The 16,683-nt window shown below is 39.7% G+C and overlaps 1 protein-coding gene across 2 annotated transcripts in view; it reads left to right on the top strand.

The window, feature by feature from the left end:
- Positions 1-5,710: 5,710 nt before the first annotated feature.
- The window catches only part of LOC127353686 (anoctamin-1), a 43,756-nt gene continuing 32,783 nt past the window's right edge, over positions 5,711-16,683 (top strand). For both annotated transcript variants that reach the window (XM_051383159.1, XM_051383158.1), the window contains exons 1-2: positions 5,711-6,162; positions 12,449-12,826. In XM_051383159.1, coding sequence (XP_051239119.1) covers positions 6,058-6,162; positions 12,449-12,826 — 483 coding nt within the window. In that variant the 5' untranslated portion in view covers positions 5,711-6,057. The remainder of the gene's footprint in view (positions 6,163-12,448; positions 12,827-16,683) is intronic.

Raw genomic sequence — 16,683 nt, 5'->3', positions numbered from 1 at the left:
CTTAGATTTCATTATGTCATCCCAAATCCATTAAATAATCTAGGCTAAAAGCAGGTTTAAGTGTTCTTGAGTAAATTGACCTGCAGCCTTTGAAATAAAGCAAGGATTATTGTTGTTGTTAATTAAGCATGAAAATGTAGATGTCCTGATGCTTTTGTAAACCATCCAGCCAAGTGAAGCAGAAAACCTCATGGTTTCTTTACTTCCACTTTAGTTCAAGCTTTCTGTAAAACCTCTTTGAAACACAAGACGTACTGTAAACCTAGCCCCAGTATGTGCCTGCTCATGTATCAACCTACATTAGAGTCACAGAGATTAGCCTCTGATTTTTCTAAAAATAATAGCATGGCGATCTTTGAAAACCTCAGATCTTTTAACAGTACTTACAACTGTTGTTTTCCAACCATCTGAATAAAAAAAGATTTTCAAGTAGTGAACGTTTTTCCACAGATTAACAAATATGGCCATGAGTGATTGTGTCTTACTTGTTTTGTATGACACTAAAATCATAGACAGCAGTTGACTATGAATTACACTGAAGCGCTCGCTGAAATCTATGGTATGTCCATGTGGGTGTTTTAGCACGTAGTCTATTCAGAGTTTTTATTCAACTCTCTGTGATTTATAGAGTGTCCTGGTGGACAGTAGAGTAACTGCTGTGAAATGTATCTCTTTTTAGCTAGTTAGCTTAGCCGTACTGCCCACCTGCTTGATGTCTGGCTGTGTTAGCAAAGTTGCCGACTGGCTAGTTTTTGATCATAAGTAATGTAATCATGACAAATATACAGCTGTCCATATTTATCATCCTCATCATCATCATCAAGGAAGTCTTTCCTTGCTGCCGTGGCCAAGTGCTTGCTCATGGTGGAAACTGTTGGGTTTTATAATTAATCATTTTATAAGGAGTTCGGTCTAGACCTGCTCTATTTAAAAAGTGTCCTGAGATAACTTTTGTTATGAATTGGCGCTAAGTTAAACTGAACTGAACTGAATTTACCACAGTGATATTGCAACTTGGGGCAACAAATACCTTACATAATGTTGTTTTAAGTTAGCGAATATTAGCAAAATGCTAGCTGGCTATTAGTATTAGCTATTAGTTAACATTTCGATAACACTATCAGCTGTAACTAGGTAGCTAACAATTGATGTGGATTAGTTAGTAAATTTGCCAATAATAGCATAAAACACCGTATGGCTTTTTAGCTGTAGGAGTCCAAATCCTATGGCCAGCCAAGCAAACAGTTGCGTTATGAAGGTGCTGATCAACAATAGAAATAGGGGTCCTTTCAGTCTGCCTGGACGGACCTGAGATATATAACTACCTTACTGAATCTCATATTTCTAACATCTGTCACTGTTGTGGTTGTCTGTCCAATGTAATGTTACTGTAAACTAATTACGTCTGTATGTTGGCAAAGAATCCCTCTGCTTCACACTGTCAGACCAAACTCCAAAAGTGTGTTTTATGGTAGAGCCATATTTCTTCACAGTAAAAACTTTATTTACACCATTACTAAGACTGTTTACTGATTCTTTTCAATCCACAGTCGGCAAACATGTCATTTACTCAGTAACATTATTCACTAACCTGCGCTGAAGGGTTTGCCACAGATGGACACACATACTGATTGTCTCTGTAGATAGCCTAAAACCACAGATCTTTTCTTTCACTGTCCTTCAATCTTTGTGAAAGTAAATAAAATCGTAAACTGGGTTTTTATTGTCCAAAATGGGACGGAGCAGCTTTTAGGCATGGTGCCACTAGGGACTTATACAGCACCCAAAAGGGGGCATGGTCATTCTAAAGACAGGAAAGTGACGTATGCCTGTTCTCATGAATGGAATATAATATTCAGGCTTAGTATGTTTGCAATAGTGTATAATCACCTGAATATATAAATAGTTTTGTTTTTGTTACCTTAGAATGAGACGTATACATCTACAGACACTTCCATGGAAGTCACCATGCTGAACTGCCATGTTTGTACAGTAGCCTGGAAAGGACAAACCAAATACAGGCTCTAGATAGGGAAATTTGCATTTGTCTCACATTTCAGGGCCACTGTAGTTTATCCTTCACCCTTGGGAAGGGAGAGTGAAGAGAGGGAGAGGCAATCAGCAGCTACACTGCTAGATGCCACTAAAGCCTACACACTGGACCTTTAATTACAAGAATTTTAAACGTTTTTCTTTTTCATGATCAAAATCGACGAACAAAATTTCAAAAAACTGTTTCCAACTGAATTAGTTCACTTGTCTGATGTCTGATAAGGTGAGGAGACTGTAGGAAAATTATGGTAAAAACAAATTATACATCAATCAATCAATCAAGCTTATTCAAAGTCACACGTAATCATACAACATACAATCACAGTGAACTGATATCCCACCAAAACAAAAATAAAAGGTCATTCAGATGTGTAATCTGTAATTCAGATGTGGGCCGGCTGACATCAAACTTTGTGAACTCTTAAGTAAATGAGGTCCCGAAGCTAAAAATAAATAAAACTCTTGTTGCTCAGCCTACTGATGAGAGCAGGGAACATGAATATCAGTTTGATACCCAAATATCCGCCACCCCTCGTCGTTCAGGTAGCTTAGGTAGTTCCTTCTGAGCCTCCAAAAGGACAACAATTTTATAATTATCAGGTTGTTGATTTGTTCCTCACCCATTCCATAGTACATACATACAATGTACATTACAGTAAAAGTTGTGAAATAATTGCCTAAAAAGAACTATATTGATGCTTTGTAAATACCTATAATTTGGAGTACAGTATTGTAAAGAGTTCAGCAGTTCTCTAGTGATACAGTTTGATTGTCCGTTTGTTAAGGCTCCAAACATAAACCACTGAAGAGCTCTCAAAACTGACCCGTAAAGTGCAGATTAGTCTAAACTTCATTTGACTGGTGTTTTGGCCATTGTTGTTGAAAAAGCTGAGATACAGTATGTGAACACAAACACCACTTCCTTCTGTTTCCTGTGAGAACTGACCTCTGACCCCTACATCTTGCTCCCAGCATCGAGTCAGACACATGATATCCCCTGGGAGCCCGGCGGCATGTGCTCTACAAGGTCCCTGCTTTCCTTTGCTTGATTCTCTGTATATTTTTTAACTCTTAAAGTCTAAAAATACAGCTGAGTGCGGATGTTGCTGCTGCGTTACATAAGCTTGTGGGACTGAAGTGTCAAGAATAAGAGGTTGTACAGAAAGTTTCTGGATCTCAGTTCTCATAAAGTAAACAATCATGGAAGAAAGGACAGTTTCCTGGAACAGCTTCACAGAGGAAAATCTTGACAGAATAAGCTGCAAGCTTCATGTTTTGGTCACTTTTTAATATACTTGAGGAAAAATGTCACAAGTTTCCTGGGCTCCACTGTAAAATTTGATAGTAATGAAGACAATAAGTCAAACTGTAGTTTAGTCTATACTCCACATTTTTATGTAGTATAGCAGTGTTATCATTCCCACAGTAAAAAAGAATGTGCCTTCATCCCCAGAAATGTATCCTGGACAATGTCACCGTCAACTTTTCTTTTATTTCCTGCAACTGTAGAGTTAAGGACAAAGTATTATTAGCATTTCAATTTCTTGCTATCTGATCTAATGAATATAGATAACCTATATTTATTCTGATTAAAGGACACAGAAGTTAATGTAATTATTTCTGATTCATTTTGGGTTGAGGAATAGCCATGCAGTGCTTCTAATTTTAATTCTATCCTACTGACCTCATTTAACTGTGCGTAGGATCCATACCAAACGTTTGTGTGCGCAAAGAGTCAAAACTGGTTTACGTCAAAAGTTATGGATATTTGATGGGATCTCTGACTTCAGTAATGTGGCTGAAGTGAAAAAGAATCTGAATATTCAGGGTTAAAAACAGGCAACTGTTTTAATTGAGGCCCTCGGGTCATAACAATACGTGTGTTAAAGCTGCAGTGGGTAACTTTTATTACAATAACCTTTTGTCATATTTGCTGAAACTTTTACTATATGCTGACAGTAGTACATGAGACATAATCTGATCAACTATGTTCAACTCTGATTGGTTGCTTTCGTTCAGGCCTGGTTGATTTTTCAAAAAACATTAGGAGCACTAGGAGCAAATATGACAAAAAGTAATTTTTTATAAAAAGCTACCTTCTGAAGCTTTAACAGTACAAGAAAAATCAATGTGCACATTTTAATTAAAAAAATCTAAGAAAAATTAAATCAAATTAAATCTTTGTTTTTGTTTTTGTTGCAATTTCATATGGTCTTTCTGCTGGTTTACTCTAGACTTTACTTTGTTGCTATACACTCCACTTCCAAGTGCGAAGTAGAAACTACAGTGGCCACGAAATGTGCAAAAAACACTACTCAGTGTTTGGTTTGTCTTTTCTGGGCAACTGTAGAAATACGGCACTTCAACATGGCAGACTCCACAGAAGGTGACCTGCAGTGTGATGACACTAATGAAAACATACCTATAAATAATATTTTAAACCTTTATACCTTTCCGCAAATATGGCCGATACACTAAATGACGTCTATGCATGTTTTGAGGCCCATAACAAGCAACCAAGGAGGAAGACCACCCCCTCGTACCCGAACTCAAAAAGGCCTGGAAATGTACCACCCAGAGCTGAACCGGACCCGTTTATTGTTTGAAAGCTGGGACCCACGCAGAACGGAGAAATGTTGGACACGACTACCTGGATAGGAGACAGATGCCCAATCAAGTAATACAGAGCTAAGATTAATTAGTTAGCTAAGTATCAACAGCGTGGCTTTCTGTTGGAGCGAAGTGTTTCTTGGGCTGGGCCTCACTGATTACTGTACAAAAACGCAACTTTATCACTATACCAAAACACAACGTCATCAGTGATTTGTGTGAAACTGGGTCTTATTTTATGAAGACATTTTTTTCTGGTTTTCCCTCTGATGTCCTGCGTCCTCAACTTTGCTAACTGCTGCCATAGCTACTGATGGCGTGCAATGGAATGGCTCAGCATCCTTCCAGTGAACACAACTTCTGTGACAGACTGAGGCCAGTTTGAGTTTCCAAATGGACTAGTTGTTTAAAAGTAGCTAACTAGCTTGTGTAAATCTTAGACCGTTAAAACTGGTCTGGCTTTGATATTTACTGGGAGTTCCCAGCCCAGTAGAGTCAGCCAATAGGACCGCTACAGCTGCTTGATGGGGGGGATGTAACATACATTCAGCGCTATTGGCTACAAGTCCCTCTGGAGCTGCCAGTTTTTACAGAAACATAAATATTAGGAAGCAAACTGCCCTCTGCTTAATGTTTATGTGGACTTATGTGGAATGTAATCCCTATTGTGTAGTTGTATATGAACGGGTTGACAATACATTTTCTTTCAAGGATTGTCATAAGGGTTACTAAAGCTGTGCATCCTTCAGCATACTGGTTACAAGGAGTGTACACAGAAGAAACAAATGACATAAATCATTAAATATCCATTCACACACACACTGAATCACTAAGGGTCCTCGGAGCTGAGCATGAATTTATTCAGTCTGCAGTCTGATACAATGAAACACACATATACACACACAAGCTTCTATTGACTGTGTTGTTTGGGAATGTTTTCAGTTATGATTAGCAGCCACTGGCAGAGAGAGGGAGGGGGGGAGAGATGTTGGGTGTGTATTGGGGTAGTTGATCTTGTAGTGATTACAGTTGAGGAGAGACAGAGTGAGGGAGGGAGGGCACCTTGTGTTCATCAGAGTTTTATCGTTGCCTAAGTTTAGATCTTGGCTCACAGACGGCTTCTCAAGTAACAAGGCTGCAGGCTCACTTCAGCCACTCCACAGCGAGACAGACACAGAGCTCCACGCAGAGCTTTAAAGGGAGACGAGCAAAGGCACAGAAAAGTGGCAAGTCACAAGGAAATAATAGAGGCAGGAGAGAACGCCAAGCACTGCCATATGATGAGACATTTTAAGCAGAAGACAGAAACGTAGAGGGAGAAAGAGCACAAGTTGGACTATTTGGCTTGGAAACGGCATCAGTTTATCTCTGCTCTTTACCTACTGGAATTGGACAATGACAGAGGAAGCTGAAGTGGGAGGTGACCTCTCTCCAACCTCTGGGTCTGAGCAACAGGCGCCACATTTTCTGCAAGATGTCATCTTCCACGGCAAGTTTAAGGTGAGGTTCTCCACGAGAGACAAACAGCAGACAGACTGTGACCAGAGATAGACCACTGAATGAAATCTGTTCAGGTAGAGATGTAAATGTCATTATTTCAATCTAAGAGCAAACTAATTATTTGCATTTTTGCACTAGTTCATAATTTTTATGACTTTACAAATACCTATGCTGTGCAATACCCAATAAATAATGAAGAGCAAAAAAGAGTGTTGATCACCCTGCACTATCACTACTGCCTCAATCCCTGAGGAAGATGAAAGCAAAGTTTGTTCTTATTGACAGAAGGACTCACACTGCAGCTAATTCATGACTCTTCTCTGGTAGTCTGGGCAGCAGAGGGCTCATGAAAGAAGAGCTGGATTAGATCAGCAAGAAAGGAAAGGACGTGGGGCCTCCTTCATGAAAGCCTAATTTGATGATAACCTTTTGTCATTTTTGCTGAAACTATATCCTGGTAATCTATGGTTCCTCTGGCTCCTCCTAGTGCTCCTAACGGTATTTGCAAGAATCCAATGCTTGAAATAAAACAACCAATCAGAGCCGAGAAAGATAGTTGATTGTTCAGTCTCATTCCCAGGTCGTCAAATACAGAGTCTGAGGCACCTGGTTAGCTCAGTGAGTAGAGCTGGCGACCCATCTACCGAGGCTGAACCAGGGTTCGAATCTGACCTGCAGCCCTTTGCTGCGTGTCATCCTCTCCCCCCCCTTTCCTGTCTATCTTCAGCTATCACCATCATAAAGGCCCCAAAAAATACTTTAATAAATACAGACTCTGAGAATGAGACTCAGCAATCAACTATCTTCAAGCCTCCAACCCAAAGCATCTTTCTATCTTCTTGGCTCTGACACAGTGAAAGTTTCAGCAAATATGGCAGAAAGTGAATTTAAATAAAAAAAGTTACCTACTGCAGCTTTGACTTGATCTCAGAAACAGCAGCTGACTAAAGTCTCACAAGGTTAATTTAGTAACTGATCTGGAGCAACTCCTTTAAGTAAGTGATGGCGTGTGGCATAAAATAAGACACTATTTATGGCACACTTGAATACACAGATATCAGTTGCTAAACACCTGAGTGTTGCAGATGTGTGTGCAGTGTCTCTTGAGAGCCTCTCCGTGATCAGTGTCCAGTTCTTGTGACCTTTGTACTGTGTGTGAACGGACTGAGTAGTAAACAGGCCAGTTGCATGCTGTTTATCCAGGCCCAACTGCCTAATGATCCAGGCACCCATAAATCCAAATAGTTGATCTTGGTCTGGGTTGTATAAAAGCTCATTGACAAAATAATGATTGCTTTTGCTTATGTAGAGACATCTCACATTTTGTGGCTTCCATTGTTGTTTTGTTTATGTCCAGTGAGTAACATTTTGGAGGATCTATTGTCAGAAATTAAATATAATATTCATAGGTATGTTTTCATTAGAGTGAAAAAAATATGTTTTTTTTCACCGATTATCAGTCTCATATACAACTCTGGACATTTAAGCAGAGACCCTGAGTCGGGATTTTAGCAAAGTTCCTGAAGGTAACTAAAGTGTCGGTGTTACATATATGAGCTTTAACACATTAATACAGCAGCAAACAACTATTCTCTATGTAAAGATATAGTGGAGTCATGGTGTCACACTCTCTCTGCCTGTGTTGCTATCACAGCCTCTCTTTCCATTGTCAGTCTGCTCCATGTGCAACTGAGTAGAGCAACTGGAACTGCTGTTTTTATCATCTACGTCAGTGCATTAAGGATTTATTTCCACCAAACCGATGTTAGGATGTTACGATGACGTACAAATTAAAATTACTAAATTATTATTATTTTGTCTATGGAGTCTGGTGGCAAGCAATAGCAATATTACAGCTGTTGGAGGGTTGTAAGGATACTTTCCATAATGTTGTCAGTGTAAATGTAAAAATAACAATCTGAACCTTCCAGTGGCAAAAACAACAACTTTAAGTGGACAGACCTTGTCGGATGCATTTGGATTGGATGCAAAGGATTAGCTTAGCTATAAACTTCACATTTTTACATCTAACTTGGTGAATTAAGCCTAGGTTTATTTTGACCAAACCAGAGTTGGTGATAGTTGGAATTATATTATTATTATATTATATTCAATTGAAAGTTTTGTGCAAGGTAAATTGATTGTGTCTGTCTCTGGAGTCTGGTGGGCTGTAACACTCAGTTCTTTTGTCTGAGATGCTGGTGCTCTAGTAAGACATATAGTAGAACTGAATTTGGCATATATAACTTTTATCCCGCCAAAGCTGCTATTAACACCTGGTTCACATACGCTGCCTGAATGCGTGTCAGTCCTAAGTTTCCTGACACACGTTTCCCTGTATAATGTCTATTAAAAAGTTGTGATTTACCGATATGCATAAAAATCGGTACACGTGTAGATCTTATCCTGACATACAAAAAATCTCCCTGGAGTCATATCCTAAACCCAAAAGGAAGTCGGCCATTTTGGATTTAGTGGCCATTTCTGGCGATTTGCAGACATTGTATTTTAACGAACTCCTCCTAGGGAATTTATCGGCTCGACTAAACATGCCCGAAAACTCAAGAAACTTTGCACAAAATTCAGTCATGGCGAAGGCTTACATATTGTCTTGGTCCTGCAGATGGGCGTTGCAAAATGGCTTAGCCCCGCCCACCAGAATCAGCCCCCAACACACGTACAACCGACATGTACAAAAATTGGTACGCATGTGTATCATGATCGGACAAGCAAAAAAGCCTCATGGACCCATAACCCAAACCCAACAGGAAGTTGGCCATTTTGAATATCGTGGTCATGTTCTGCAATTTTTTCGCATTGTACTTGAACAAACTCCTCCTAGGGATTTTATTGCATCTACATCAAAATTGGTCAGTACAGTCAAAAAACATTGCTGAATGAAGTTGTGCTATTTGTGACTGTACGTCTAAGGGCATGTCTGTGTTGTAGTGCCAAAGTCTGCCATTTTGCATTTTGTGGTCATTTTCAGCGATTTTACGTGTTGTATTTGAACAAACTCCTCCTAGGGAATTTATCGGATCAACTTCAAAATTGATCAGTACAGTTAAAAAACAATGCTGATTAAAAGTTGTGCTATTTGTGACTGTACATTGAAGGGTGTGGCATTGAAGTCGGCCATTTTTAATCTTTTGGTCATTATTTGAACTCATATGGAATATATTGGATCAACTTCAAAATTGGTCAGTACAGTCATAACAAACTGATGATTAAAAGTTGTACATGAAACAGGAAGTACTCATAACGTCAGTGTATCTCCAATCCAATCTCCACTAAACTTCACATATTCTGTAACAGTCCCACCCTGAACATGGGCACACCCTGAGTGCAAGGGCCCGTTCCTTACTGCTTGCAGTTTTCATTGATTGTTGAGTCTCATTCTCAGAGTCACAAAGCATCTGCATTTGACACCTTGGAAATAAGACTCAACAATCACTGTCTTCAATCTTATTACAATCTTTCTTGGCTCTGATTGGTTGTTTTTGTTCAGGCCTGGCGGATTCTTGCAAATGCTGTGAGGAGCACTAGGAGGAGTCGAGGAACCTGATTTTTTCACAGATTATCTGTCTCATGTACTACTGTCAGGGTATAGTGAAAGTTTCAGCAAATATGACAAAAAGTTATTTATTATAAAAGATACCGACTGCAGCTTTAATGTCAGAGTTTAGGTAATCCAGTTACTGCCAATCATGAACTGGATCCAATATGGAACAGCTGTCAGAACCCAATCCTACACATGACTAGTAAACTGAGCTTCAAGTGTAAAATGGGCGGAGCTCTCCTTTAGATATCTGTGCATTCCATTTTGTGTAGTTTGATCTTTGACACCTTCGCTTAGATCTGCAGCCAGACTTCTGGAATAGACTTCATAGGGAGAAATACTATAATAGGCTCAGGTCATGACACAGCTCATAATTCACACACTATTTATGTCCTAATTTAATCGGAAGCACCACGGTGGGCATAGCAACTGCCACCTCTACTATGAGACCCAAGGTGCCCTCTTAGCTCCTGAAATCTTAACTTTCATTCGATGTGTCTGTCTGCCATCCAAATTCCTGATATGTGTAGGAAGAAGTGCTCTGAACCATGACTAAGATGCCAGATATTGGGGCATTGTGCCAAACATATGAATTGCACAGCTGCATAGCTGCATCTGGAGCTCAGGATGGACGTCAGAGCTCCATCTGTGTAAACTTCCACTCATACAAGTCAATAAATGTAAATTACTGTACACTAAATTGGTTTTACAGTGAGACCAGGATCATTAATTAAAGGTGCAGTCTCTCTCTACAAAGCAGCTGGTGCATTCATCACTTACTGGTTCAGGTTCATACTTGTATTTGTAAAATGTTCAAAAAACACATTATTATTTTTGTCATACTGGCCATTTCTGCAGCTCCTCATTCACCCTCTATCTGACACACTCCATTTTCTTTAAGGCAAGTCCACAGATACCAGTGAGGATAACCACCAAGCTAGTGAAGCTGATGCCAGCTGAGCTAAAACCAGCTGAGCTAGTACTAGCTGAGCTAATGCTAGCGCTGCAGTATAAAGTTACACAAAAATAATTACTGTCATGCAACCTACTACAACTGTTATTTCAAACAAGGCTTAACGTTGACACATTTACTGTCCCTCAATATTACAACGCTAGTGACATTGGCAAAATAAACAGTTAAGCAACATAAATAGGGCAAAATCTAGAGCTTCCAAGTCTGTAGTCGAGTAGCGGACAGCTAGGTTAGGGTTTAATCATTGTTTTTCTGTTATTGTGTTTTCTGCTGTTTCTCCGCTTGTGCATATACCTTGTGGGAGAACACACAGTCAAACAAAAAGTTTGTGAAACTTCACGTAATTTAAAAAGAACCGTTAACCTACTGTTAATGAGACATAATGACCAACAGTGACTGTGTGCACACCAGTAGCGTTTCCCACAGTCTGCAAGGGTTCCTGCATGAACCCACCAGTGAAATGGTCCATCCTCACAGATAACGTTTTAAGCATGGGAGTTTAGACAGTTCCTGTGATGCACTGTGAGGAGTCAATGCTCTTTGATTTGACCTGCTGAGGTCGCAGAGCGGCATCTTGTGGTCACGGATGTCAAAGCAACTTCATTAGTAATTTAATACATGTAAGATATTTACTGCATTACTTCTGAGAGACTATAGCCAGGGTTGGCTGTCCTTCCAAAATGTAGCCTGTTAACTTTTGATGAAACAGTTCTATCTGTGACATCCAAGCCACCTTTATCAGGGGTGGTGGGCTGAGAGCAGCATACAAATAAAAACAATTTCTATTAGCAGAAATGGAATATAATATTCATAGGTATGGCGCAGGTTGCCTTTGCATGTTTCTACAGTAGTCCAGAAGGGACAAACCAAACACTGGCTGGAGATAGGGCCGTTTATATTTTTTCATATTGGACCTTTAAAAAATGTGTGACAGTTAGGCCATGGGCCAAGGGTTGAGTGATTTGTTTTTTGTTTGTTTTTCAAAATGTAACATTTAAGAGAGCATTTTGAACATTTTCACTATTTACTATTCATTTATACTTGACTGGTTTTCATTACACGATGTCACTTGCTGGGTTATCTTTTTTTTCAAGTCACCATAGCCTGTATATTAGGGTTGAGAAAGTATACGGCTGAAAGAAGTATCTGGTACAGTTAATGTGCGAGTATCAAAACAACTAGTTAAAATGTGTCCGTATCTGCACCCGTAAATATACTAACTTTTATTAAAAGTAACTTGTGTGACTAGTTCTCTTACTATTGTGATCAAAAACAGCTCTGAAGCTCAATTCTGAGGCTGTTCTGTAAATAGTTTTCTAACTAATATTGTAACTTCTGATCAACCAAGTTTAAATGAACCACTTCCAATTAATACCGCACACTAATGGTTTAACCACCACTCCACCGACTTCGAGTACAGATAGGAATACAGATAATTTAGTTAGCTGAACAGATGCAGATAATGTGACACCGAGGATTTCTAGATGGAATTGTTGCACCTTGGTACTTTAGTCCCCGTAGTCCGGCAGAGTCAGCTAGGACCACTGCAGCTGCACAGCACTCTGATTTCTGTTTCATGTGGACTGTAAGTGGGCCGAATTAGCATGACCCTCAGTTGCCAACATCAAAAGAAGCAATCCAAGTGGTCTGGCCTTTTTAATGAAATTTCTCACAAACCTCTGCCTCCACCTGCAGTTTCCTGTGTCCTAAATCCTTTCCCCTCTCCCTGCCTGCCCCCGTGTGCATGCTTTCAGCTGCTGAAGGCTCTAACCCCAGAGGAAAACTCCCTCTGCCAGCACGGCCTCTACTTCCAGGACGGTCAGCGGCGCGTTGACTACGTCCTCACCTACCCCGTGAAGAAGCCGTCCGCGGGGCGCTCCAGCCGACAGTCAACGCACCTGCTCACAGAGAATGCCGTCGCCCGCAGCCTACGCCGCAACCAACATCTCCGACATCACCCGGCACAGAAGGCAAGAGACTCATCGTCCCTGCTGTCGTCTCCAGCGGCCGACGTTGAGCTGGGCTGCCCGGGAGAGACCTTTGGCGGCCAGGAGGATCACAAGGCGTTCAGGAGGGAGGAGTTCGAGGGGAAACTGAGAGACATGGGGCTGGAGCTGGAGAAAGATGAGGATGTAAGTTTACATCTTTATTCATTTATTCATTCCAGAAACAACTCCACCTAAAATCTATTTCTAAGGTTCTCTGTGGACAGAAAGACTGTCAATTTGCAAAGGTTCTCTTCTGAGTTTAGAGGTTTATAATCCTGGTTTAGCACACTTACAGGTCTAATTAGTGGACTGCAAAACAGGGATCAGTGATCATCCTTTGTTACTTACTTTGTACGACTCAGAGGTAAACCCATACAGCTCAGATCACATTTCTTTTGTTTGGCTGTTCACATTATTTTTTAAATGCTCATTCCAGTGTTAACAGTTCATGGACCTGAAGTGACCTGAAGTGGATGTCAAGCTAGAGTGACGTAAAAGTCACATGTATTCTGATATGACCGTTTACACTGAGTTACCACTGACAATGTGGTCCAAATCAGATACTTTTTGCAATGTGATGAAAAGATCAGATTCTGTGTGATCTGACCATTTACACTGTCATCTAAAATCTGATTTGGGCCATTAGTGTCTGCAGTGTGAATGTAGCACAATATTTCAGCTGATTACTCTGCTCTTAATTTAGGTTAGTGAATTGACTTCCTCAATCTTTGTTGTTGTTATTCTGATTTATTCATCTTACCTATATCTGACTGAGGTTTATGCAAGTTAGAATCTGTGGCTCCGACCATGGCTCTGAAATATCAGGAACTGCGCTGTGTATTGATCAATCCATGGCGCTGTCCGTGGTGCTGAAGCAGCAGATGGATTTGTGATTGTGCCTTTTTCTCTCAGCATTGTGGAGGACTAAAAGTGCCACAATTAAATAAATAAATACACCATTAAATAATTACTTAAATGTGTTATTAATTAATTAAAATTGGAATTAAATACATAAATGTGTTATTAAATGTGTCATTAATTCATTGAAATACCGATTCATTTTATGTAAAAAACATATATAATTATTTCACTGTTTATTTAATTATTTCATGGTCCTGCGTTGCAGTGCTTCATGAATTACTTTAATCTGTCAAACTCACCCTTCAAAGTTGGTAGGCGGATCCTAACACTTAATTGGTTACCCTGGGCATCAAGCCAAGGCAAATCAATTCCAGATAATGGATTGATGCATAACTAGTGAACACATTCCAATACATTATTGCTATTGGACTACTTCTTCTAAATCTGCAGTCACTCAATGGTCAATATCTTGGTCGGAAAGTGCGGAAATAACTCCAAGAACTTCAATAAGTTCCTCTGGTTTACTCACTTCATGCTCTGGGTCAGCAGGTCCTGCTTCCACATCCTCTATTAAGTCTAAAATGTCTAAGTCTAAAAAATAGTGATTTAGTGTTTAACTTTAGAAAAATAAAGTGTAGCAGCAGCTTGAGTTTCCCTTTTTCTTTTTTAACTGTTTCATATCTTGATTAACAGTCTCAACAAAGTTTATAAGAAATGAAAATCAACACATCTTTACAAATGAACAGTTTCTCTTTCTTTCCCTCTTATATCTTACGCACCCACTTTCTGTTGTTCAGTGAGAGTATTGAGCTCTAACCTCTCTCCCTTGTTGGGCAGTGAATGAATGGGTCAGGATACTGGTTGATTGATCATATTGGGATCTGAGACTGCTTATTTTCTGTGACCAGACTTGAGTGGGTTTGTTTGATGAAAACTTTGTGTTTTGTCTCATAGTGGCGTTTCACAGTGGCACTTTTAATCAGTGCCACGGTCTCTGAACATGAGACACGCTGGTTATGTGCTCCCAGTGGGAAGAATGAATATGAATGAATCTGTCCATTCCGGGTTAAAAGCTCTATTTTTACTATCCACTTTTCTCTTTTTGTTGTCTCGCACTCACTCATCTCTCCGTTTCCTCTCCATGTATCGCTAACTTCTCTTTCCGTCTGTCACTCGCCTCTCATCGCTCTCATATCTGTATTCAGAGTCGGGCTGTTTAAACAGATTTGATTGGCTGAGCAGCATCACATGGGATGGCTTAACTCACAATGCGATTGGTCTGTGAGCTTCCTGATCCGCTAAACAAATACCGTAAAGACTTGAAAAGCTGTGCTGGTTAAAATAGAAGCGCCCCATCAAAATTTAGAATCCCTCAATAATGAATTGATTATATGTCTGGGTCTGCATAGGACGGTGTCTGGGTCCGGACTCGGACCACGGTCTGCCCTAAAAAGTTCATGAAGATCCTCCATCGTCTCTATCCAGGCACTCTACCTCAGACCAAAGCAATGGATCACACTAGATTTACGTTAGCCCCACCCACTGACTGTGATGGGTGGGTTTGACAGATTAAAGTAATTCATGAAGCACTACAACGCAGGACCATGAAATAATTAAATAAATAGCGAAATAATTATATATGTTTTTTACATAAAATGAATAGGTATTTGAATGAATTAATGACACATTCAATAACACATTTATGTATTTAATTCCAATTTTAATTAATTAATGACACATTTAAGTAATTATTTAATGGTGTATTTATTTATTTAATTGTGGCACTTTTAGTCCTCCATACAGCATGCCTTCTGCACAAAAGGGTGCAGATTAATGCAGTTTGTTCATAGAGTTTATTGCACTAGGCATAAAAAATCCATTATAGATCTTTTTGTCCTGTGTACAGCTGCACTGTAAAGATCATCCAAACAAATACCTGTTTTTGTCACATGGCCATACCAGACAGAGATATTAAACACAGGAATGCTGTCTATCAGGCTGAGATACACTTTTTTCCAGAATGTCTACTGACCCCTAACCCCTTTAGTTTTTATAGAATCAACATTGCTAGTGGAACTCAATTTGTCATCCATGTGTGTTCCTACTTATTTAAATATATGCAATAAATACTCAATTCTGTACTATATTCTAGCCTATATATAGTCTATAGTATAGACCAAAAGTCACTTTCTCCAACTAATTCAGAATGCAGCACATCGGCTTCTTATTCGTTCTAACAGACAACAACACATCACTCTAATCCTAGTGTGTCCATTGGCTCCCTGTTCGTTTTAGATTTTAGGATTTAACTGATCACTTTTAAAGCACGCCTGGGTCTGCTCCCAAACTATATAGCAGAAATGTTGACCCCTTACAAGCCAGTTTGCTGCCATAGGTCCTTAGGTAGGGCTTTACTGGCTGTTCCAAAGTCAAGGCTTAAATCTAAAGGTGACCGTGCTTTTGCCTTCAGGACCCTTCGGCTTTGGAACAACCTGCCTGAGTGGATAAGGATGATTCACTTCTTGAAATCCATATTATAGACTTGTTTTTTTAATCTTTCTTGGTAATGGAGAGGATACCTAGATTATAAAACCCTCCTCTGTGAGCCTGATTTCCACAGTTGATTCCATTATATATGAATTAAGATAGAACTCTTATGATTTGTCATTACAGTTTTTACTGATTGCTTGCAGTCTTGCACAGAATTTGAATTATTGTGTCAAAACTCCACACACAAGCCCAATAAGACACAGCACTTCGAGATAAAGATCTAATTCTATATATGTACTTCAAGTTAATACACCTGTTTTTACTGTGCAGCACAGACCTCCATTAATACTGTATTGAAGGACTACACTATTTTGTGCTGTGATGCAAGATGATGTGCAACAATTACATAGGTGTGCGAAGTTGAAGACATAACTGTCTAAATGTCACTACCATGTGACTCAGGTTGGGCTGGACTCTCTGCCCAGCCTCCCTCATTGTCGGGCCATGATTTATCACATGGTCCACCAGAGTGGCCCTAATGTCATCAGAAATATATGTCTGTCTGTCTTTTGCTCTTCTTTGTCCTTGTCCTCTCTCTCTCATGGCTTCCATGTTTGCAGAGTTTTCACAAAAGAGGTGAGCTCATCTGA

The sequence above is a fragment of the Dicentrarchus labrax genome, unplaced genomic scaffold (genome assembly GCF_905237075.1).
Source record: "Dicentrarchus labrax unplaced genomic scaffold, dlabrax2021, whole genome shotgun sequence".
In the NCBI taxonomy this organism is placed as follows: domain Eukaryota; kingdom Metazoa; phylum Chordata; class Actinopteri; family Moronidae; genus Dicentrarchus; species Dicentrarchus labrax.
Note: the sequence above shows the minus strand (reverse complement) of the source record. Positions and strands in the feature narration are given on the sequence as shown.